Source organism: Protobothrops mucrosquamatus, unplaced genomic scaffold (genome assembly GCF_001527695.2).
Source record: "Protobothrops mucrosquamatus isolate PMUCROS unplaced genomic scaffold, P.Mucros_1.0 scaffold762, whole genome shotgun sequence".
NCBI classification, from domain to species: Eukaryota; Metazoa; Chordata; class Lepidosauria; order Squamata; family Viperidae; genus Protobothrops; species Protobothrops mucrosquamatus.
The window spans coordinates 134,750-157,726 of record NW_015387031.1 but is presented as its reverse complement, the minus strand read 5'-3'; the positions used below and the strand labels follow the sequence as shown (position 1 = coordinate 157,726).

The following is a 22,977-nucleotide window of genomic DNA, read 5'->3' as shown; positions in this document are numbered from 1 at the left end:
TATGTCTGTGAGGTGGGTTGGACTGAGAGAGAGTCACTGCCCAAAGTCACCCAGCCAGCTTTCATGGCTAATCTATCTCATGGTCTCCCGCTTGCCAGCATGGCAGCTGTTAATTTCAAACATTTGATTAAAACAAAAACTCTTTAAGTACCTATTGTTATATATGACATTATATCTGTATTCTGATACAGTTAAACTTCCAGAAATTGTGTTGTAATATTCAAAGACAACTGAAGACAGGTCAGTTCCCACTGATATAGCAATTCAAAAGATGAAGGATCAGAGAATCAACCATGCACAAAGATCAAATTTATCCATCAACCCAATTAATATAAAAAACAGTGTTTCATTTTGTATTCTTTTAAAGAAATCTAGCTAAAAAAGAAAAAAAAATTAAAATCAGTGCAGCTATTCTGGAAAACTGCTTAATATTATTTAATAGTTCAACCTCCTCATGATGAATAAAACTCAGCAGGGCATATTCTAGCCCTCTTAAATTATAGAATGTAATATGGAAATCTCATGAATCAACTAAAGAAAATCTTAACAAGCTCTAAATGGCATCCATTCAATAGTTAACTATTACCTCCTAAAATAATGAGATCTCAAATTGCCTATTGATTAAATTTACCTTAAAGCTGTCATGGAAGATTCCTGCTCTTACAAATTGGTGGCTCAAGGGACTAGTAACAGGAGATAAAGCTTTTCACTTCCCAAAAATTGCTGGTTCAAAGCTAGCTCCAGGCAGTGCCAGTCAATAAAGGCTTACTATATAATTGCTGCTGGCATACTCTTCAAAACAGATCAGTGCTGTTAGCGTATTTTTTAATGGAACCGCATCAGCATAAAACAGTTTGCAAGTAGTTTTTGTAAGGATGTCAATATTCAGTGAAAATGTAGGATAAAGTATGCATAAGTGTAACCGTATTTTAAGTCACTTTAGAGCAGAAAATTATTTTTGCTCCTTAAACAAATATTCATAAAGGTAATTTGAATTTATTAGAATTAATATGCCATATTTCTCAATGTATTTTGCTCAGTCTTCTAAATATAAATCTTGGAAGATATAGCAGCTTTCCTGCTCTACAAGATTAAGAATATAAGGGCAGTCCTTGGTCTGAATGGCAAGGATTACAAAATCCAGGATCTTGGACTTAAAAGACAGTGTAGTTTCCTCATTCAGCTGTTTCTCCACAACCAGTATTCACAATCTGCTGCATCTGATCTTTGAGCCAGCAAGATCCATTATGTACTAATGACTACCGACAGACTTACCCTTCACTAAACTGTCTTATCCCTTTTTAAAGCTATATTGGAAGTCATCATTATAACCCATATTTATTGTAACTATGTGCCATGATAACCCTTTTCTTTGTTCTGAATTCATAATGAGAATAGCAAGGAAAAAATTAACTGTTTGGTTTCTCAGCATCATCTATGATTGTATAAAAGGGCTTCCAAGTATCTTTTTCTAGGCTAAAAATCCAAATACAGATTGTTTTTTTCATAAATCATTTTGGTTCTCCTTTACTATGCTTTTTTTTAGCATAGTATGCTCTTTTTTAATCAATAAAAAGCCCAAACACCATTCTCCTCCTCCCCCCAACAAACCTGCTGTATATTAAAAAAGTGTTTCATGTTAACTATACATTTTAGTTTGTAGAAGAGTAATAAAACCTATGTTTAAATTATTATGGCCATGAACAAAAGGTATATGAGGAAAGTTAAAAGCACCGCAAACCAATATACACATTGAAGAAACAGCCCTGCTGCAACCTGCCAAACCCATCTCAGTTCAGAATTATGAAGGAGGAAAAATCCAGTAGAACAGCCACACTGGAAGGATATAAGATTATTACAGAATATTGCTTTCAGCAATCTGCTGTTCCTTATTCTCAGCTTCCATTTGCAAATGTGACCCTTTGCTTATAATGTTGCCTCTAGGGACACCTCCATTTCAGAGATGCAATAAATATGTAAGTAATATGTTGAGATTGACTGGATTACAAACTGAGCAGTGCTGATCACTTTGAATGTAAGAGAACAGAATAGCACATTTTTTTTAAAGACAATCAGAAATTTACAACTTTTGTCTCTGGACAACAGCGCACCTCCATAGCTCATCTGAATAGCCTACACTGGGTAAATGCACTATAAAAACCCGGCATTTTGGTAAACTCTTATAGTATTTTTTTGAGACAGCTATAATGTACCAAAGTAGATGCTACGTTCTTTCTCCTAAACCTGCAGTCTTTCTCCTAGAGATTAGTTAAATACCTGCTTTGCCACATGTTTATTATTATTTATTATAATTAATTATTTTATTATTTCATCTTGTATAAGAGTCCATCCTTTAGTCTGCCCCAAAGGTTTCTCTGTGCCTAATAAATATAAACTCCTGGGCAAAATTGAGTCATCCGAACACTGAGCCCTGTGAGTTTTGCTGCCTACCTGGCCTGAAGTAGAACCAGTAGGATTTCTAAGAATAGCACTTTAGGAGTCCTAGACTTTAATCTGATATCTAACTATCTAAATCTAGTTTCCAGTACTACAGGCTTTAGCTGTCCTTCTGACTTCCTGTATAGCCCAGCTAGAATTTTAGAATTTTAAGGCTAGATTGTAGACTGCCCCTCTATATTACTGGACTTTTCTCCTTCATACTAGTTTTTGTTGATAACTTAGCTTTCTTGTTTGATTTTCACACATGATTTTTTTTTTCTTGCAGAGAGCTAGTCCCTGCATTATACAGTTAGTCTGACTGGCCATTGTTGTAAAAATTGTAATTCTCTTGACTGAGAAATGCTACCACTCACAAAGGCACAGTGCCATCTTGCGTTCAAGTAAAAGACTCTGCACAACTGTAGTTTGCAAACTGATATCTAGCAAGCTAATTTATCTACCCTCAATCAATTGAATGTCCTAACTTGACTGCTTTTCCCCTAATATTTCAGCCTATTTTGCTTTCAGTACTATATTTTGGTACATTTATGAACTTTATGAAAGTTCAGCTACAATGAATTTGTTAGCCTCTAATGAAACAGCTACAGTCCTGTACACTACTGAACTGTAAACAGAAGCAGCATCTCTCTCTCTCTCTCTCTCTCTCCAGAACTGGAGCTGTTGAGATGATGGATGATGGAAAACTGCTGCTGCCTAGAAGAGACAATACTGCTTTCTATAAATGTCCTCTCGGTATTGTGAAAAACAATTAATCTATTCCCAGTATCAGGAAGTTGCATGTTTCCCCAATCTTGAAAGAGACAGCCAAAGATATGGACCACAGATAAAAAGAAATGCAAAAAGACATGATAACATAAAATATTCAACATGTATATTATTTAGAAAAGGGAAAGAAGCTGCCATGAATTCCTGTCTCCCATATGTACATCTCTTTGGTTTTTATCACAACTAAAACACTGCTGACCTAAATGAATATTATTAAAATTTGTTGCATACTGTACTGTCATCAATGCTTTCTCAAGTATTTATACCACCACCACCCCGCATTAAAAAAAGTCAAGCAGGCACTCTTGCTTTGAGAAATCGGCATCTGGAATACTAACAAATTTACAGTAAGTCTAGATCATAGTTCACCATTACATTAGATCCTGTAAGCCCAAAATTAAAAAAAAAAGCATTTATTTCCATACCCAGGCTGTGGTCTTCCTTTTTTCTTTGTTCCCATGTTGTACTGTCCACGTATGCTGCTGAAAGAATACACCTTTTACCTAATAAAAGAGGTCAAAGAAAGTCTTTAGAAGATTTCCACATTGAAAAATGTATTAGTCATCCTATTTGTATGCATTATATTCATTATGTTAAATGCATCAGGTTGCTATGGTAGCAATTATTATTTTAGGAATCATTTAACTTTTATCATCCTTTGTGATTCAGATTCTATAAAAATTGGAACCCTGATAGAGTCTCTGTCAACTCTATTTATAGCTTTAAAATATCTCACAACTTCACCGTAAATTATACTTCTATAAAATCCAATAGATCTTATCCAATAAATATCATGATTTACAGTATTAAGGTGGTTCAAGTATGAACACAACACAGGAGAAGGTTAAGAGTGCAGTGCCAATACAAGTTGAGAAAGAAATTCCATAAATACTAAAATACTAAATACTAAATACAAATAATAAAAAGGCCCTACAAATCCCACAAATTGATCTTCTTGCAGCCAAAATTTGGTTCAGCTAAAGCAACCAAATCATTTTGAAAATATAACAGAATTCGATTAGGCATGCAAACAATGCAGTTTACACTGAGCTCCTGGCAAAGCACTGCTAGTTTGTGGGGCAGCCTTAAACAAAGGCAGGACCCTAACATGTACCTTGGCCTACTACATTGCAAAGGGAAGACAAAGAAAGGCAGACACAGTAAAAAAAAAATACGGCATTCTGGAATTCCTTTCTACTAGGTTGGCATGCTAATCATACTATCTCTGACAGTACGGTCAGTGAATATAAACAGATTTATTGGGCCACAAAAGTACCTGACTGATTTCTCTCTTCGTTGCCACTCAGGGTAAATTCAGCTTGCTGTGAATGGTTACATGTAGTCCTCGACTTATGACCACAATTGAGCCCAAAATTTTCATTGCTAAGCAAGGTAATTGTTAAGTGAATTGTGCCACATTTTACTTTTTTTTGCCACAGTTAAGTGAATCACTGCAGTTGATAAGTGAATCATGTGGTTGTTGAATGAATCTTACTGGTAAGATTACAAACGGTAATTACATGACCCCAGGACAGTGTAATACATGTAAGTTGCCAACGGCCCGAATTTTAATCACATGACCATGGGAATGCTGCAACAGTTGTTAAGTGTGAAAAATTGTCGTAAGTTACTTTTCCAGTGCCATTGTACGTTTGAATAGTCACTAAACAAATGGTTATAAGTTGAGGACTACCTGTACTTAAGCAGTTCACATGTATTGGGCTGCAGCCCATACATTTGGTAGTGAATGTAATTCACATGTATGTGAGGGGGTTACTTTTTACCAGCACAAACCTGAATGGAAAAACAGCCAACATACCATCCAACTAGCTGTAATAATAAGGTTTATATAAATTATAGGTCAGACCCCATAAATTTAAAATAAACTCAAATCTCAAAAATGTGAGCGGAAGGATAGAATATTCAATAGGTGATCCAAATCAAGTAAAATTAGTGCATAATATAATATCTTTGTTGGGAAAATATCCATATACAATATTGAGAAATACTAGATTAAGAAATCTTCTATGAAAAATGAGAAACAAAAATGTTTGTCAATATCCAGGCAATCTTTTCTATACGATGTGAAGAAACTTTGCCCTTGTTAATAATACAGGCTTTACTTTTAAACAGGGCAGAATTGCATCACTGACATTGTCACACAAAAGAGCCCTGTCTAAAACCTGCAGACCAGAAATGGGCACTACCTTCTTTTGATGTACAGGTACACAATTTGTTTAGTGACCATTCGAAGTTACAACAGCACTGAAAAAAGTTACTTATGACTGTTATTCATACTTATGACTGCTGCACGAGATCAACATTCAGATACTTGGCAACTCCTATTTTTGACATCTGCAGTTCCTAGAATCCTCTGATCAGCTTTTGTGACTTTCTGACAAGCAAAGTCAATGGGGAATTCAGATTCATTTAACAGCTATGTAGCTAACTTAAGAACTGCAGTGATTCACTTAGCAACTGTGGGAATAAAGGAGCAAAACTCACTTAACAAATGTCTCAACTTAGAAACAGAAATTTTGGGCTCAATTGTGGTCGTAAGTCAAGGACTACGTGTATACCTAGCTCCTACTGCATCTGACTTTTGTTCAGATATTAACAATACTAATGAAACTAACAGCCTGTAAAACAAGGCACCACCTTGCAGTAGCATCATTTCCCAGAAAATCTTTGGGCCCATAAATGGCACACATTGTTAGAAACCAAAATAATAAATTACTAAAATGATGGATTACAATGACAAAGAGGGAGCAGAATGTACTTTATAGGTTATATGGTTGTGGTGGGTTTTTTCCCCTGAACTGGCCAGATTCTTCACAACAGCCATTTTGTGTGACAGTTTATATCGCACTCTCAATCTTTCAAATACGGCCACCTGCTGATAAGGGTTTCTACCTGTGGTGTAGAGCAGTATTTCTCAACTTTGGTATATTAAGACCTGTGGACTTCAACTCCCAGAATTCCCTGGTGTAGAGAATGTTGAGGGAGATAGATCAATGCTCTGTATACTCCTAACTCTTTTATTGTGAGAGCACTAAAAACTATTCAGCCCACTGAGCTGCTTGCAATCAATGTTCTTATCCAAATTGGTGAAAATTTCCCCAGATCATATTCTCTCTGTGAAAAAAATAAAACTAGTTTCTGAACATTCTAAAGAATTACACTGTTTCTTCAGTGTACATGAAATAGGTCAATATATATTATATTGATAAGCTTAAAGGAAACCAGATTTAAAAATAAAAGTATACGTAATTGACTCGACAACAATAACCCTATTTTTCAAGTTTCACTACATATATGACATCAGTGGAGGAATAGCATAAGCTGCTCTTCTGTCCCCAAAAGGTTAAGACACCAAAGTCAATCTTAAACCTTGTTTACTTTCTGGCAGTCTTGTTTTACATTTTAACATTCAACAATAAAGATCATTGACTGAAACATTTGATTTATATCCTGAAAGAAAATATATTTTTTCATAATTTAAAGCTCTTAAAAAACCACATTTTAGTTTAACTTAATATGTGAATGCAGCATTGTGTTTTCTAAACCATGTCTTAAAGCAATGTTTGGACCTGACCACAACAACATATTCAACAAACTGTGATTAAAACAAATGATAAATTAACATGACATGGGCCTTTCTTCTTACTGACACTAATCTAACATTTTCGTGTCATCTGACACACATTTGACTTTGATGGGGAGTGACATATATTCTATTGAAATAAGAAGGCTAGGCAACAACACGTGAGAAAATCAAAATGCTAAGCTGGCCGTGGTCTTATTCCCATCAATTCCACGTGGATATTAAAGAGAAGAACACATCCTGACGTGCAAATCTTTCTATGCAAAGATTCTTAGCAGGAATAAACATTTCTGAACTAGTCAGTCTAAATAAATGGTCTATAAAAATCGTCATTAGCTATCATGTCACTGATTCAAAAAAAAATCAGTAAAACCCACAACTGAAAAAAAAACAACCCTCCAGAACTAAGAATGTAAGAAACGGACAGATTCTCGGAGGAAGACTCCCATCTTCCTCCCGTCTGAAGCGACCCACCTGTCGCCGCCCAATTTTTCATCGTAGTCCCGCTCTGCAGTAACCCACGCTGAAACATGAACGCTGCCATTTTGGCGCGTACCGCATCTATGATCGAAGTGGGAGGAGCAGTAAGGGGAAGAAACGCCTTTGCTGCTGCGGTCCAGACCAGCTGCTTAAGGCTCTGTGCTAGAGACGCGGAACTACGGCCTTTTTATGACTTGTGGACTTCAACTCCCAGAATTCCTGAGCCAGCATAGCTGACGATTACATAGCTAAGCGAAAGCCTATGTGACAATAGAGTGTAGGGGAAAGAAGGGCAACACTTCTTGGGCGGTCCTTTAGCGCCTCTCTCCTTGTAGCGGTTCTTCGTATGTCCCGGCGGTAAGATGGCTTCGCTGGTGGTTGGATGCTCGGGTCGATTCCTGCGAAAGACAGTCGAATATCCCGCGGCTGGCGGGCTGGTTGCGGACAGATTTGGCTGTTGGAACTGCTTTCAAGGAGGTACATTGGAATTGGTGTTAGGAAAAGAAAGGGGGTTGGAAATTCTAGGTCTCTCTTTAAAGAGTGATCGAATAAATGGAAAAGTTGCTTTGCACCTCTGGAATTTGTAATGTATAGTCATCAATAACAACCACTATTGTGAGCCCGCCCAGAGTTGTGTTTTAAAGTGTATATCCATGCAAATCTTACAAGTCTGAGATGGTATAGATTCTCCTGCTTAAGCGGGGGGCTGGACTAGAAGACCTCCAAGGTCCCTTCCAGCTCTATTCTATTCTATTCTATTCTAAAGTAATGTTGCCTCCCTTGAAGGCGCGTGGGTGAACTCGTCCTGTGCCGGCAGGCGTGTTCTGTGACTGAAGCAAGTCAATCCGAGCCCCGAGGGGTGCGAGCCTCCAAATTGTGGCTTCGAAAGTCAGACACCGAGTTTGACGTGGAGCTGCTAAGAATTTGATCCCCGATTTTGGGAGAGACATTTTTACCTTTGCAAAGGGGTTCTTTGCTCACCCGAAAATAGGAATCACCAAATATTATTGTTATTGTTGTTGTTATTTAATTCAGGCAAGCAAAAAGCATTTATTAAGGGGTGGTGGTGGGGAGTGAAGTCTTTTTAAGGTACAGAAACAAGGTCCAGATGTTTTATATTTATATAATGTGTTGTCAAAAGGTCAAGCAATACAAGAAACATTTTTAACAGTACTAGCAAGTATGTACTGTATGAATGGGAATGGGTGAATAAGAATAAAGGAAGGAATGTGTAAACGGATTCATACATTATATTGACCCAGTTCAGATTTAAATTGGATCCATTATTATAATGGGGTGGACAGTGTTTAAGGTCCAGGAGTCATACCTAACTTTTTTTTAGCGAAGACTATACTTAGCAGACCAATACTGAGAAATTGATAAAACCATGTCACAAATGGATAAGAATTTTGTTTCTGTTTTTAAAAATATACTAAGCTTACTGAAGCAGTTGTATCATACCGAAGCCTATTTTGTTCTTTAAAATGGTAGGAAATTATGTTTTCAGTAGTTATTAGACAGCCTGTGACCTGTTGTGTCTTCCTTTCAGAGATATTTTCTTACCTAAATAAACAGAAGGACCATGGATAGGCAAAAAGCAAGGGGAGCGGGAGTGACTTCTGACTTCCTGCCGGCTTCCCCATTGAGATCCTTGTGGGAAGCTGTCAGGGAGCATCAAGAAATCAGAAATATGAGTTTATATGATTGAGATTTGACACTTACTGTTTTTGAGGAATTGAAATTATTCACATTTATTTGGCAAAACCTGATTGAATTTTATTGTTATAATAGAAGTGATCATAGTGAAGACATGTAAGTATTACTGTACAATGTTTATAATCATGACACATCAGAATAATATTAATTGCATAAAGGAAAATGTCTCTGAGGTCTTGTGTCATTTTTCTAGTTGGAAATATGGTTATTTGATTAAGATTAAAATTTAGGATAAATAAAAACACTACTGTATTTTCTTGTTCCATTTTCAGCAAAACGTTACTTATTAACAGAAGATGTTCTGCAGTTACATAAATTTCAAGAAAAGAAATTGGAAAATCAATATAAAATATATGGACAAAAAGGTATTTACATCAAATTAATCATTTGCAAATTAAAATTGAGGAGCATAATTTGTATCTGTGATGTACGAACTATGATTTCACTAATCCACACAGTATGATAGCTAAGATACTGTCTCTTTAAGCGTCTAACATCTTCCCTCCCTCCCCCCAGAAAATAGTATTTATATGCAGTGCAATGCTATACAGGTAGTCCTCAACTTACAATATTTCATTTAGTGACCATTCAAAATTACAGTGACCCTGAAAAAAGTAACTTATGACTCTTTTTCATACTTATGACCGTTGCAGCATCCCCATGGTCATGTGATCAAAATTCAGATGCTTTGCAACTGACTCATATTTATGACAGTTGCAGTGTCCTGGGATCATGTGATCCCCTTTTGTGACCTTCAGACAAGCAAAGTCAATGGAGAAGCCAGATTCACTTAACAACCATGTTACTAAACTGCATTGATTCACTTAACAACTGTGGCAAGAAAGGTTATAAAATGGACAATATTCATTTAACAAATGTCTTGCTTAGCAACAGAAATTTTGGGCTCAATTATGGTCGTAAGTCGAGATTACCTGTATTTTCTTGTTAAGAATAAATGTATTTATTTATTACTAAATTTATATGCTGCCCATCTCTCTATCCAAATAATCAACAAACTTTGGGAGTTTTTTTATTAGGTATGTGTTAAAGATACGCACTATTCAAAAGTAATTCATAAAGTATGCTTCAAATATTGTGCGAACACCTCTCTGTTAAATATTAAAGCAGCTTTTGCAGAAGACAAAAGTGATTCATTAAAGTGATTCTTAAAGCATCTGTTTCTCTTTCAGGGTTTGCATGGAAACCTGAAAAAAGAAATATATTTTTTTAATGAGTAGCAGAAAAGCATTACAGTTAGTCCTCAACTTAGAACAGTACATTTAGTGACCATTCAAAGTTACAGCATCACTGAAAAAAGTGACTTATGATCATTTTTCACACTTACGACCTTTGCAGCATCCCCATGGTCATGTGATCATAATTCAGAAACTTGGCAGCTGACTCATATTTATGACCTTTGCAGTGTCCTGGGATCATGTGATCACCTTTTATGACTTTCTGACAAGCAAAGTCAGTGGGGAAGCCAGATTCAGTTAACAACCTTGCTACTTACTTAACAACTACAGTGATTCACTTAATCAGATTTCCCACAGCACACATTAAATTTATATAGTTGTATATTTAAAGGCAGTTCTTTTTAAAGCCCATGGGTTTATATTTAAAGACTGCCCTGTTTTACAATAGTTAGAAGTTACAATGGGGTTGAAAAGGTAATTTCACAACTGATTCTTGCACTTAATGATTGTCTCAACATTTCCATTGTCACATGTTCAAAATATGAATGCTTCGCAAAAACCAGCGTGCATTTACGACCATCCCTGGGTTACATGATTGTTATTTACGATCTTCTCTGCTGGGTTCCAACAAGCAAAGTCAGTGAGGAATCCAGCAGTAAAACTCCAAATCATGGTCACTTGATGTCTTGCTTAATCACTTTATGATTTAGTGATGGAGTTGCCTGTCCCAGTTAGTTGCTAAATGAGGACTGCCTGTATTCATTTCTATCCCCAAGTGCTTCAGAAGTTGCAAAAATCCAGGTAAATCACTAAATGGCAGAAGTAGAAACTCAAAGTCCTTGTTTCCATCCAGAGGCATGTGGTAGCCAGGTTTGGTAGCCGTCATCATTATGCTCAGGGAACAAAGTACAGAGCAATTTCCTGCTCTGGCGGACATGAGCTTCTGGCTCTTTTGGCTATTGTTATTGCTGAACTGGATCAAATTCTGGAAACCAGAATATTTTCCTGGTTTGAGGAATGTGTCTGATCTGTAGGATACCTTCCCCAAAAGGGGACTGTTCCAGCAAAACTAGAAAGTTACATCATCCTAGGTATAAACAAAAGCAAAGGTCAGCTTCATTTTATTCTACCAATTTTGCAATATTGTAACCTTAATAGCTGATTGTAAATACAATTGAATACAATATAAACAATTTACTTTTTTTTCAATTTCAGATGAGTTTTTCAGAACTGTTGAAAAAAAATTAGCAAATGATACCCTTATCCTCAAAACCGAATTAATAAATCTACTTTATCTATGTCAATCCAAAAATGAAATAGAATTAGTCAAAAGAACCATATACAGGTAAGAATCATTTAGTAATGTGTATATTCATTTGTATTATCTTTGGTTCATTTCTGGTCATGTTACAATAAGGGAGTTTTATAATGAGGCTATTCTTAATTATTTCACATTTGATTTTTTTTTGTCTTTTTCAAAGACTAAATATTGTACATTTCATTCTTATGGAAATAATGCAAACCACAACATAGTAAAAGGAAAAAAAATACAGAATCTTTTACCATCATTCAAAATTCATTTGATAGAAAGAGCTACTTTAGGGAGATTATTATATAAACTCTTCTCTTGTTGAATGGGAAGTAGGTTGTCATTATTTTTAGTTGAATGGTATTTGAATGATATTGGTTTTCTGGAAACTCTAAACAAGTAACTATAACATTTCCCAGCATCTTGGTTCCTATCTTGTGGAAGATTCATATTGAGGTATGAATATTCTCTATTGTGTCTGTCTGATCTTTAAGCTTAAATCATCATCATAACAAAAACTGTATTCTACTCAGGTATCACAAAGAGAACAGTAACAGAGCTTTTGGAGAGTTCAGATTTGGACCCATATTTATGAGGTTATGTTATGAACTAGACCTTGAAGCAGTTGCACTGGAACTCATCAAAGACCAGGTGAAATTCAGGTCTATGTTTGTATTGTTTTTATTTTCTATCATTCTAACCATGAAATTCAACCCATAGGGCAATTTATTTTTCTTATGCAACATCTTAAAATCAGTGGAGCTTTTTAAGGCCCACAGGTTTAGTTTGGAACATTTGGGTTCCATTTAAATTCCTGGAATATCTGGAATCTTGAACCTCGAGTTATAAAAATGGGTTCCAGCAAGAGTCCAAAAGCTCAGAAGGCAAAGCCTCTGATCCCGGGGACTGACCCAGATTGGATCCTATACAAATGTAGCTGACCTAATTTTGGAGTTTATCCTGTGCTATACTTGGGGTGAGGGATAGCGGAAAGGCAGGGAAGAAGATGAATGAATGTTCATCTCACAGCTGGGAGCTCATCCACCTACAAGAAAAAGCATTTCAAGAAAATTAATTAATTCACCCTAACTAAGGCTGAGAAATTCTTAGTTTTCAAGATTCTGTACTTATCTCGGACTAGCATTAAAGATACCTTCCTGAAATCCTACTTACTCTTATTTCCTTGGTCTTGCCAGTTACATGGGACTCTACACTTGGAAGTAAGTCTTGTTTCACTGGGGATTACTCCAAGGTTTGAGCACAGTCTCCTCTAGTCCATGATTAAGATCCAAAGGAAGACATTCCATGGTCTGTGCATTTCCAAGAATTTTTCAAACAGTCCTCTAATAAATCACCCTTTAACCTTTGATAATTTATTTTCAGAAGTACTATAGTGATAAATGTATTTTGAGAATGATGACTCTCTCCTAAATAAACCTTTGCAGCTTGAGAGGATGATCCTAAAATGTAAAGCCCTGAATTTTTATACAAGTTTTTCTCAAGCATTATGAATAGAGTGATTTCCTTTGAAGACAGCCAATACAGTTATATTTACTGATTCTTTTTTTCCTTTTCAGACTCTAAATGGCTTCTTTGGAGATTACACATCATTCAATATATTAATGGACATGTTATTTGAAAAGGGCCATTATGAAGGTAAAGGAAAGATAATATTAATCACACTATAATATAATTGCCACTGAATAATTTGATCTAATAAATTTTACATGATTACTTTTCGATGTTGCAGAGCTATAACACCTCGTGTAAAAATAATTGTAGTTCTCTTAAGTCTGTGGTCATTAGATGTTTGTTTTCATTCAGTGAATGTAATCTTTCACCAAATGAAAATATGGTACTTTTTTGGAGTTTTTTAAAATTTTACTTTTTCTTTTGGGAGCTTGGAAAATTTTAAATTTTGACCAAATTTTGTTTGACCACAACATTTCTTTTGCCATGGCACATGGCATTCTGTGTAAATATCTGTTAGAAAGAAAGAGTTTTCTAGACAATAAGACTTAATTCCAAACAACTTTGTATAGTACTTCAGCTTTATGACATTTAAAACTGAAATTACCACAGCACTTATTTCTAGATATTACAGACCTCCAAAATGGAATCAAAATTCTTTTTGAAAAGAAACCCAAATCTCAAGACATGTTTGCCATGAGGTTTTGCAAGATGTCTATCACTTTTAATGTTTTAAATTTTAGATTATACCTTTTAATTATTGTGGATTTTGTAATGCTCTGGTTCTCTGGGAATATTTTTAACTTGCAATTTTGTGACTCAGGTGCCGAAAACACCCTTTCTAATCACTTCATAATACAAGAGTTGCAAAGAAAATTGTATCCGGACATCAGTGCTGAAGCCTAATACAGCATGCAATTTTATTCCAATTGTTATCAGTTATAAATAGTATAAATAGTAAATTTAAAACAATGATGCATCGAATTTTTTGCTATCACATAGTATATTGTTTTTACTATTATGATATATGACAGTGGTGGCGAACCTATGGCATGAGTGCCAGAGGCGGCACTCGGAGCCTTCTCTGTGGGCACGCATGCCATCGCCCCAGTCCTGCCTCCCCCCATGGCTCCCTCCTCACCAGCAGCCCCCCCCAGAGGAGAGTCGCCCCTGGGTACAGCCTGCGCAGAGCAGCGCAGCCAAGCACATGGCAGCTGGACAGCAGGGACAAAACTCCACCCTTGTACCCCATTGCATGCAGATGATGCTGTGGGGCGCGGGTGGAGGGCGTGGCCAACATGACGCTGCAGGGCCGCCTGGGTGATCTGCAGCGGGCCATGGAGGTGGTGGGTGGCCCTGTGTGTGGTGTGGGGTGGAGCAGAGTGGGGTGGAGTGGGGGCAGGCCAGGGGGCGGGGCAGTTTTTGGGCACTCGATCTCTAAAAGGTTCGCCATCACTGATATATGATTTCCACTGAACTATTGTAATCTTAGAATTTAGGTATAAAATCATTTCTAATTGGCATCCCCAGCTTGGAGAACATGGGCTGCATTGTTCATAGCTTCATTCCTTGTCATCTATCACGTCCCTGCTCTACCTAATGTAATTTTTAATACATACTTTAATTGCATTGCAGTAACCTGCAATATGATCTTGGCTTGCAAGAATGCATTTGAATCCAATAGGCATTCTTGGAAAGTGATAAGCAGAAATATCCCAATGCTTCCTCTAGCAATGTACTTGTGTATTCAGAGATGGGGAAAAGATAACCATAGGAAGAACTTCACAAATTTGCCTCCTGCTAAATTGTTATTTTTTGACTGCCCCCACCCACCATGAAAAGCATTGTATAAATCAACCTCTTCCTATGGCAGAATTTTTGTGTGAGTGTGTATGACAGGCATTCATATGTCTCAAAAGAACATATTTGCCCAATACTGATAGAGGAGAATATTTGTAGCTCAGGTTGAAATGAGGGGTCCTTGGTGTTCTCTCAGCTTGGTTGTTTTGTTGCTAATGTTTCATTACTGAAAATAGGTAACATCATCTGATCATGTGATACCTACTTTTGGCAATGAACAAAACAACTAAGCTCAGAGAACACCAAGGAACCCTGAAAGAATCTAATGGTGTGTACCGTAATTGATTCCCCAAGTTTTTTTTTAATAAATAATTTATTTCAGTTGCAAATATTATTAATTAGCAGTTGGAATGTGTGATTATCTGCAAATACTGAGGGAATGCTTAAAATTAAAATTATATTCCACAGATGCCCTGAATGTGCTATTAGAAATGGACAGGGAAAATGTCAGATTCAGCCAAGACACCTACTTGCTTGCATTTGCAATATGCTACAAACTGGTAATGATATATATATTGTTTAAATTGTGTTTAATATGATTTTGTGTCTACGTTTCTCTTTAATTTAGTTTTCCTTAGTCTTTATGGAGATTCTCAGTCATTCAGGTCATGGTTGTCCCAAAAGTGCTTTTCAAAGAGGCAACTGGACTTCTTGTTTTTTTTTAAAGATATTTTGCTTCTTATCCAAGAAGCTTCTTCAGTTCTGAAGCTGAAGAAGCGTCTTGGATGAGAAGCGAAATGTCTTCAAGGAAAAACAAGAAAGTCTAGTTGCCTCTTGAAAAAGCACCCTTGGGAGTTCCTGAGTCTTTATTTTACTTATGACAAAATCCATGGTAAAAACAATATCATTAAATGACTGCATTCTTTTTCTCTCTGTCTTGGTGCTTTGTCAACCAGCGGCAGACACTAAGATTTCCCTGGCGTTAAACAGATGGTGTTTTATAGCTACTGAAGTGGAGAGTTACATGTTTTGCAGATAGTCATAGTTGAATCAGAAATATATAATATATAAATTTGACAAATAAAAATATGATTTTTTTGAAATTAAAAGTTAAGGAAAATGTATTTAAAATAATTATAGCATTTGCTCTTTTGACATAAGATCATAATAATCTTGTTGCCTCAGGTTATGACTTAAGAAATCCAGTGTTTCATGACACATATGCCAGCGAGAATCATTCAGAGTTCACAAGGAGGATAATATTTGTGATCTACTACTGCTCTATAGCAGCTATACTTGGGATTAGAGAGGTAATGCACAGCCATTAAGATAAGGAGCCATTGACAGCCTGATCCTTCTTCCATTTGTCTGTAGTCTCTATTTAAATTGCCACGTGAGCTGTGAATAGCATAGTATGGCTTACCCATTGTGTAAAGAACATAATAGTCATCACTAGTTGCATAAAACTATGATACACAAAAGCAGATCTTTTCAGTAATACAAAATACTGCAGTAGGCTTTGTAAAAGATATACCAAAATAAGTGTGAATCACAGTCATTTGGTAGGTGTTTGTGCTTTGACTAATATAAAAAATTGTCCATAGTAAGTATCTTATTAATAAATTAAGCTTGCTTTCTATGAGGAAAAGTACATACAGTAAGCTTCTTTCTCCATATGGAACTCTTCCTCCTTCAAGAAAAATAGAATCTTCAACTGTACAAAGAGGGGAAGTTTGATAGCTTGGAAACAATATGTCTATGTGGAGAGGAGATATACTTCTTCCTTTACCTGTGTCTGACACAGAGGCTTGCATGGTCTTCCATTAGAGAAGTACTAAATATTAGCTTTCCTGATGTGTTCACAAATTAATCACACTGGAGTATCCATTGAGCTCCAGTTTTCATGGGAGTTTATAAATAGCCTGTTTACAATTCTGTTTTGTTTTTACCATTAGTGGATTTTAAGAGAAGTTCTGAGCACTTTTCATAGCCCAAGCATTTAGAATTCAGTAAAGTTGTAACATCTCTGAATTGTAGTCTGCCCTGCAATTATACATATACTAAAAATCTTGCATCCTGCAGAACAGCCCAGCGTCTTGGGAAATTGTTAATACATTACTTGAAGATAAGCATCTCTATGGGCATGAGCTTTCAAGAAGAACACAATATTTTATAGTGGCACTTGGTCTAAAACAGGTAAAGGATTATTTATTTCTATTATCAGTGCAGTTTGATGTTCTGTATCCTTTGGTGTGTGTTTGTACAATAGCCTCAGTGCAGTGGCTTATGCTTAAAAAGGGATTAACAGTAAAGAACTAAGAAAATAAACGGTAAGAATCCAGAGGACAAATTCTCTAGAATATATAAAATATAAATATCTTACAAGAACTTAACCAAATCCTACCGTCAAGGCCTGGAGGACAGACAGGTTTTCAGCAAATCTTCTGAACATCATCAGGGTGGAGGGCATTTGGGTCTCAACAGGGGTGCTGTTTCAGACTGACACTAACTAGAGAAGTTATGCTTGCTAGGTCCCAATAGCTGACATTGTTTAATTGAAGGGACTCAATATGCACTTATTCTCCTCATTCTTACCAGATGCGTAGAAATAATTGGAGATAGGCTGTCTCTCTAGCCAGGCCCTATGTCATGAAGGGTTTTTTAGGAAGTAACCAGTACCTTGAATTGCACTCAGAAACCAACTGTTAACTAAGTTTGTGGAGTATTGGAATCACGTAGGCACATTGTAGCATGCCCGTTCTGAACCAGCTGTAGCTTCCACATGGACTTCAAGGGCAGCCCTGTGTAGAGTGCATTGCAGTAGTGTAGTTATAAGATGATTAGGATATCAGTGATTGTCTCAGAGTCTTCCTAATCCAGAACAGATGGTTCTGTCCAAAGGCCCTACTGGCCACAGTCTCCACCTACTCTTTAAGTTTAAGACAACCCTCAGATTGTATGTCAGTCTTGAATGGGAAAATGCTTCCCCATCTGAGAATAAAGATGGAAAATCCTCAAAAGCCAGGGGGCCCAAATATTGCCAGTTTTGAGGTGGGCTCAGAGTGAACTGAACAGCATATAACAGTGATGAATATTAAAGTCATCCCCTGGACATTGTTGAATTCCAACTCACAGCAGTTTTAGTCAATATGGCTAACTGTGGCAGAAGATGGGAGTTCACCAACTGGAGATTCAACATATTGCTCACTGAAGGGTAGAAGGGCATAGAGCAGGTTAACACATTTAAATTGCCTGGGAGGGGGATTCCATGTGAAAAGTATTTGAAAGTTTTGATTGGAAGTCAACAGGTTGTCCCAACATGACAGAATATGAATAAGTAAGGATACATGGGAAGCAGCATATGACCTACAAAATCTCACTTTCTCTAAGTTGAGATTAGTATTTTTTAAAGTCAGTGTTTTTCCATCAGCACTATTCCAAGACAGATAAAATACCCATAGTGGAGCACATTTATCCATGGTGATAAAGAAGTTGAAACAATCTTACACCTATTATTATATTGATATTTTATAGGGACATAAGGTCTATTTATATATCACCTCTAATAGAAATGTTCCTAGCTAGAGTATACACATTTCATCTGAATTATCTTCTCCAGGATTTGAAATCCACTATTTCCTGTCCAGTAGTGAAATTTTATGTTGCTGCAATGAAAGTAAGACAACAGCAATTAAAGAAATTATTGGTTTAAGAGGTTTTCACATTTATCCCTAATATTACTTTTAGGTAGTTATTTTTAATGAGTTGCTTCAGGATATTTACATTACAGTTTTTAAATTTTTTAAATTTATCATTACTTGGTCAGTTAATATATTAATACAGTTATAGAGGTATGAATGTTATATCATGTGATTTGTCTTATGTGCTGTATTAATTTGCTTTATATTGTTATTCTTTTAAATGTGCTGGTCATTGACTGAATAAATAAATACTACTACTTCTGATTTAGAATAATGTGTATATGATAGGTCTATTTATTACTGAGAGGTTATGAGAGCCAATTGTTAGGATTTAAATAAAATGTTAGGCAATATTTTTAAAGAATGACTATTATTTTTGTTTCCTTCTACAGAATGATTTTTTGAAGGCCCAGTACTATTTTTCACAGTTGCAGCCTACAGAAAGTATAATATATGATAATCTAAAGGTAAATACACTTAATCTGTGTGTTCTACGTTCTGATGATATTTTTAAGACAAAGGATGTCCCTTGCCTTAAACAGCATATTGCAATTTAATCTGCTCTATTCCAGCGCTAATTAAAAACATCTCTGCCTTTTATTGTTTTCTTTATGTCCTTTAATTTTCAAGTGTTTCGATTTGCTTTGTGGCAGATCAACACTGGAAAAATATAAGTAGTGACTCATTTACTGTTTGTCAATGATATATTTAAATAACCAATGGTTAAATTATTCAAATATGCTGGCAAAACCTTTTCTGTGAAATGGTTCTAAGGAATCTTTTTAAAATCTTTTGTTAATAAAAATTTCCATGGCAGCAAATGTAGGAGTAAATAACTTACAAAATGTTGAAAGAACAGTGAAAAGTGGGCAAGCAGAGATAATCTCAGAGAGGATATGGCATTGAAAACGGGAGCAATTAGTATTCCATTTTTTTCTGTTTAATCATGTCTGATTCTCAGAGACGGACTGGACAAGTCCCTGTAGTTTTCTTGGCAAGATTACTCAGAAGTAGTTTGCCATTGCTTCCTTCCTAGGGCTGAGAGAAAGTGACTAGCCCAAGGTGGGGCTATCACTCAGTCTCCCAGTTTCTAGTAGTTTCGATGCCATAACTACTATGTCAAAATATCTTTGTTTAAAATTGAAGATACAGACATCTATATGGGAGTGGTAGAAAGAGGGGCAGATGGAGGAAGGGACAGCAGATAGAGAACAATCAGTGATCTAATGCTTATTTAGGAACAAAACAATTTCTTCATGAGATATTCTTCCCCATTCCTGCCTCCTATTCAGACCAATTTTATTGGTTTGTTGTAATAATTTGGAGTTGGAGGGCAATGATTATTTCCATAGTAATAGCAAGAATGTTCCTAAGCAGCCCTTTTTAGCATAACATTCTCCACTATATTGGGCTGCAATGAAGAAGGTTGCTCTGAAGTTTCAATCCCAGCATGTTCCCTCCCTTAGTTGTGTTTGTTATTGTGAGTAAAATAATTAAAGAGACAGACAGGTTCTGTATCACAAGTTTTATTGTAACTTTTATAACTTACGTTTTATATTGAAAAATATATAGCTGGAATTTGCCACCATCAATGATCAGCAATAGGTGTATCATATTCATAAGGGTACCAAATTCCACAGCACTTTACAAACAGTACATTCTGTTGATGATCATCAGGGCTACTGGTACAAAGACTTTTGATCTGCCTATTTGGAAGGTTTTTCTTCTGACACAATCCATAATTTGTTAAAGCATTATTCTTTTGTGGTGTTTGTATTGAAGATTCTTCTTTTGGCTGCCTTTGGAAATCTAAATATTCTTGTGCAAACACTGGAAAAAGCTTCGAAATTCGATACATATTTTGTGAGAAAACCTAACTTCTGTAAGGATGTGGTAAGTGAAAATTATTGGATAGAAGCAAGCTTTTATAGATCAGTGGTTCTCAACCTTTTTAATGCCGCGACCCCCAACCGGTCGTAAGTTGAGGACTAAACTGGTCGTAAGTTGAGGACTAAACCAGTCGTAAGTCCAGGACTAAACCAGTAGTAAGTCGAGGACTACCCAACCGGTCGTAAGTCGAGGACTTTCCCTGACCGGGAGCACCGCGCATGCAGGGTTCCGCCCCCTGCGCCGGCCGAGGCATAGCTGGCAAGCGGCAGAGACGGAGCAGGCCGACCACCAGCTGGCCCAGCTCAAGGGAGGTAAGGCACCCGCCGGAAAAGGGGAAAAAATGGCGGACAGCCTTGCTTGGCGACCCCCGTGAAATGGTCAATCGACCCCAAATGGGGTTGCGACCCATAGGTTGAGAACTGCTGTTATAGATAGAAGTATAGCTGATTTTTTTTTCCTTTCAGGCAGGAGGGGTTATGCATATATATATATATATCCAACACTTTTATAGCCTGTTTTGCTGCATGCTGAAAGCACTATGAAATCTATTGTTAATTTATCTCTTGAGCTGTTTCTATAGCAGCTGAAATGTCACTCAAAATGCAGCTCAAAGGAATAAATTGGAAAGCATTTTGTACCGGAATAAATGTACCCATGCTGTTGTGGATATCTCTGTTGTTTCTTCCACATCTTGCTGAAATTTGTTAGATTATTTGTACTACCATATACTTTATATGCTTTATATCAGCTGCAAGCATTATTTGTTTAATAGAACACACCCCTATTCCTGATTTTTTAGCCCAAGGTAAATTACACTGTAAATAGTGAGAATCATTGCTCATTTGAGTTTTTTATAAATAAATCAGAATCTGAAACAATTTGGCAATAATTATCTTGAAATAACCATTCATATAAACAGCCTCTTAACATATTGAAAGAGCTGGCTGAATTTGGTTACCTTTAGGAATATTTTTCTCATCTAATTAGTCTCTATTAACAAATATTTTGGGAAACATCTGACAATGCACAAATTTAAAACCTCTCTAGCTTGTGGCTTGAAACTGAACAAGATAAGCCTTGATGCATAGAGCTGCAGATAAATGTAACTTTCACAGGTGTGTACCTTCATAACAAATTGCTAGGAGGAATTGAATTAGGACCTTTTTTCTGTACATTTGGTAAAGGTTTATCATGATTTGGCATAGAAAAGACAGTTCTATATTGATCATGGTTTGTTTGCTGTAATCTTACAGATAATTGCTGCCAGGGAAAAACTAGAACTCGATCCAGACCTCATTATTCAGTTTGAAGAAATTGTTACCAAGTTAAAAGCCTCAGGACAGATAAATGAACTGACTCTGAATGACCTGCTGTGTGAGGTCCCACATCCCAAAGGATACAAAATGCAGCTGTTGAAAGAATCAAAACGGAGTCAACGGACTTTACAGCCTCTCCAGTCTTTTCTGCTAACTGATTGAGTGCACTTTCCCCATCAGGAATTCTGTCCTAGAATACACATGTCTTTCTTACAAGATTTTCATTTAGTGTGGGTTTTTTCGGAGGAATACTGATAATCATAAATTACATGAATTGTTTTGCTGGTATATTGCCAAGTAAATAATGTAAAAACCTAACATAACTTCATAATAGGCATTTTGCAGAAACAGTTAAAAGAATCTGCAGGGAAAATTAGAGTTTGCCACGCTCATGAAGGCTTTTCTTGATTTCATATTACCATGTTCATTGGTTTTTATTGGAGAGAAAGTGATATGGAGAAGATTCCCTTGCTCTGTTCTTCTGAGGAATTCACTAAAGGGAAGAACCTCTGTTAGATAATGTTACATAGTGTTGGGCTAAAGAGATGCAGGTTCAGGTCCACACTTAGCCTCAAAGTTCACTGGTCTTTTGGGGGCTATTAACATATCACATTCACCCATGGTCACTTAAGCATGATTGTGTTAGTAACCAAATTAACTAGATTTATTCAATATGCCAAATTACAGAAGCTAGATTTGTACAACTATTAAGTCAAAGTCAAATAAGGCCCATTTGGATTGAGTTCACCAAAGTGGTCTGCTTAAATATAATTACTTTGTGAATTATTATTAAGATGTTTTTATCCTACGTTTATTTGTCTTTCTGTCTCAGTGGTGAACATATCTAATACTCTTGTCTATTATTTTCCCCTTGATAACCACCTTGTGAGGTAGATGGGACTGAGAGAGAGTGCCTGGCTCACAGTTATCCATGTGTAAGAGAGGCTTACAATTCAATCTGCTGGTTTCTAGAGTAGCACCTTTACCACCACGGATAGTCCTCAACTTACAATCACAATTGGGACCAAAATTTACATTATAAATTGATATGGTTGTAAAGTAAGTCATTGCATGACCGAATCCAATTTTAAAATCATTTTACCGCTCATTAAGTTGCTGTTAAATGAATAAATTGGGTGTTAAGCAAATCTGCCTTCACCAATTAACTTTGCTTGTCAGTTAATCAATTAACTTTGCTTGTCAGAAGCCAGCTGGGAAGGTCACAAATCATGATCACATGAACACAAGACACTGCAACCATCGTAAATGC

At 36.4% G+C, this 22,977-nt stretch overlaps 2 protein-coding genes across 3 annotated transcripts in view; one reads left to right on the top strand and one right to left on the bottom strand.

Annotated features, from left to right (window-relative positions):
* The window catches only part of MRPS27 (mitochondrial ribosomal protein S27), a 50,376-nt gene extending 42,984 nt beyond the window's left edge, over positions 1-7,392 (bottom strand). The window contains exons 1-2 of the mRNA XM_015818541.1: positions 7,304-7,392; positions 3,651-3,728 (exon numbers count right to left, since the gene is read on the bottom strand). Coding sequence (XP_015674027.1) covers positions 3,651-3,728; positions 7,304-7,373 — 148 coding nt within the window. The 5' untranslated portion in view covers positions 7,374-7,392. The remainder of the gene's footprint in view (positions 1-3,650; positions 3,729-7,303) is intronic.
* Positions 7,393-7,646: 254 nt separating this feature from the next.
* Positions 7,647-22,880, top strand: PTCD2 (pentatricopeptide repeat domain 2). Of its 2 annotated transcripts, XM_015818539.1 has the most exons (10): positions 7,647-7,786; positions 9,298-9,390; positions 11,437-11,566; positions 12,064-12,181; positions 13,108-13,186; positions 15,269-15,360; positions 16,883-16,996; positions 18,894-18,968; positions 20,284-20,394; positions 21,645-22,880. In XM_015818539.1, the coding sequence occupies exons 1-10, from the start codon at positions 7,672-7,674 to the stop codon at positions 21,867-21,869; spliced, it is 1,152 nt and encodes a 383-aa protein (XP_015674025.1). In that variant the 5' UTR covers positions 7,647-7,671; the 3' UTR covers positions 21,870-22,880. The 2 variants fall into 2 exon arrangements, with proteins under 2 accessions (XP_015674025.1, XP_015674026.1); XM_015818540.1 differs by lacking the exon at positions 20,284-20,394.
* The last annotated feature ends 97 nt before the right edge of the window (positions 22,881-22,977 follow it).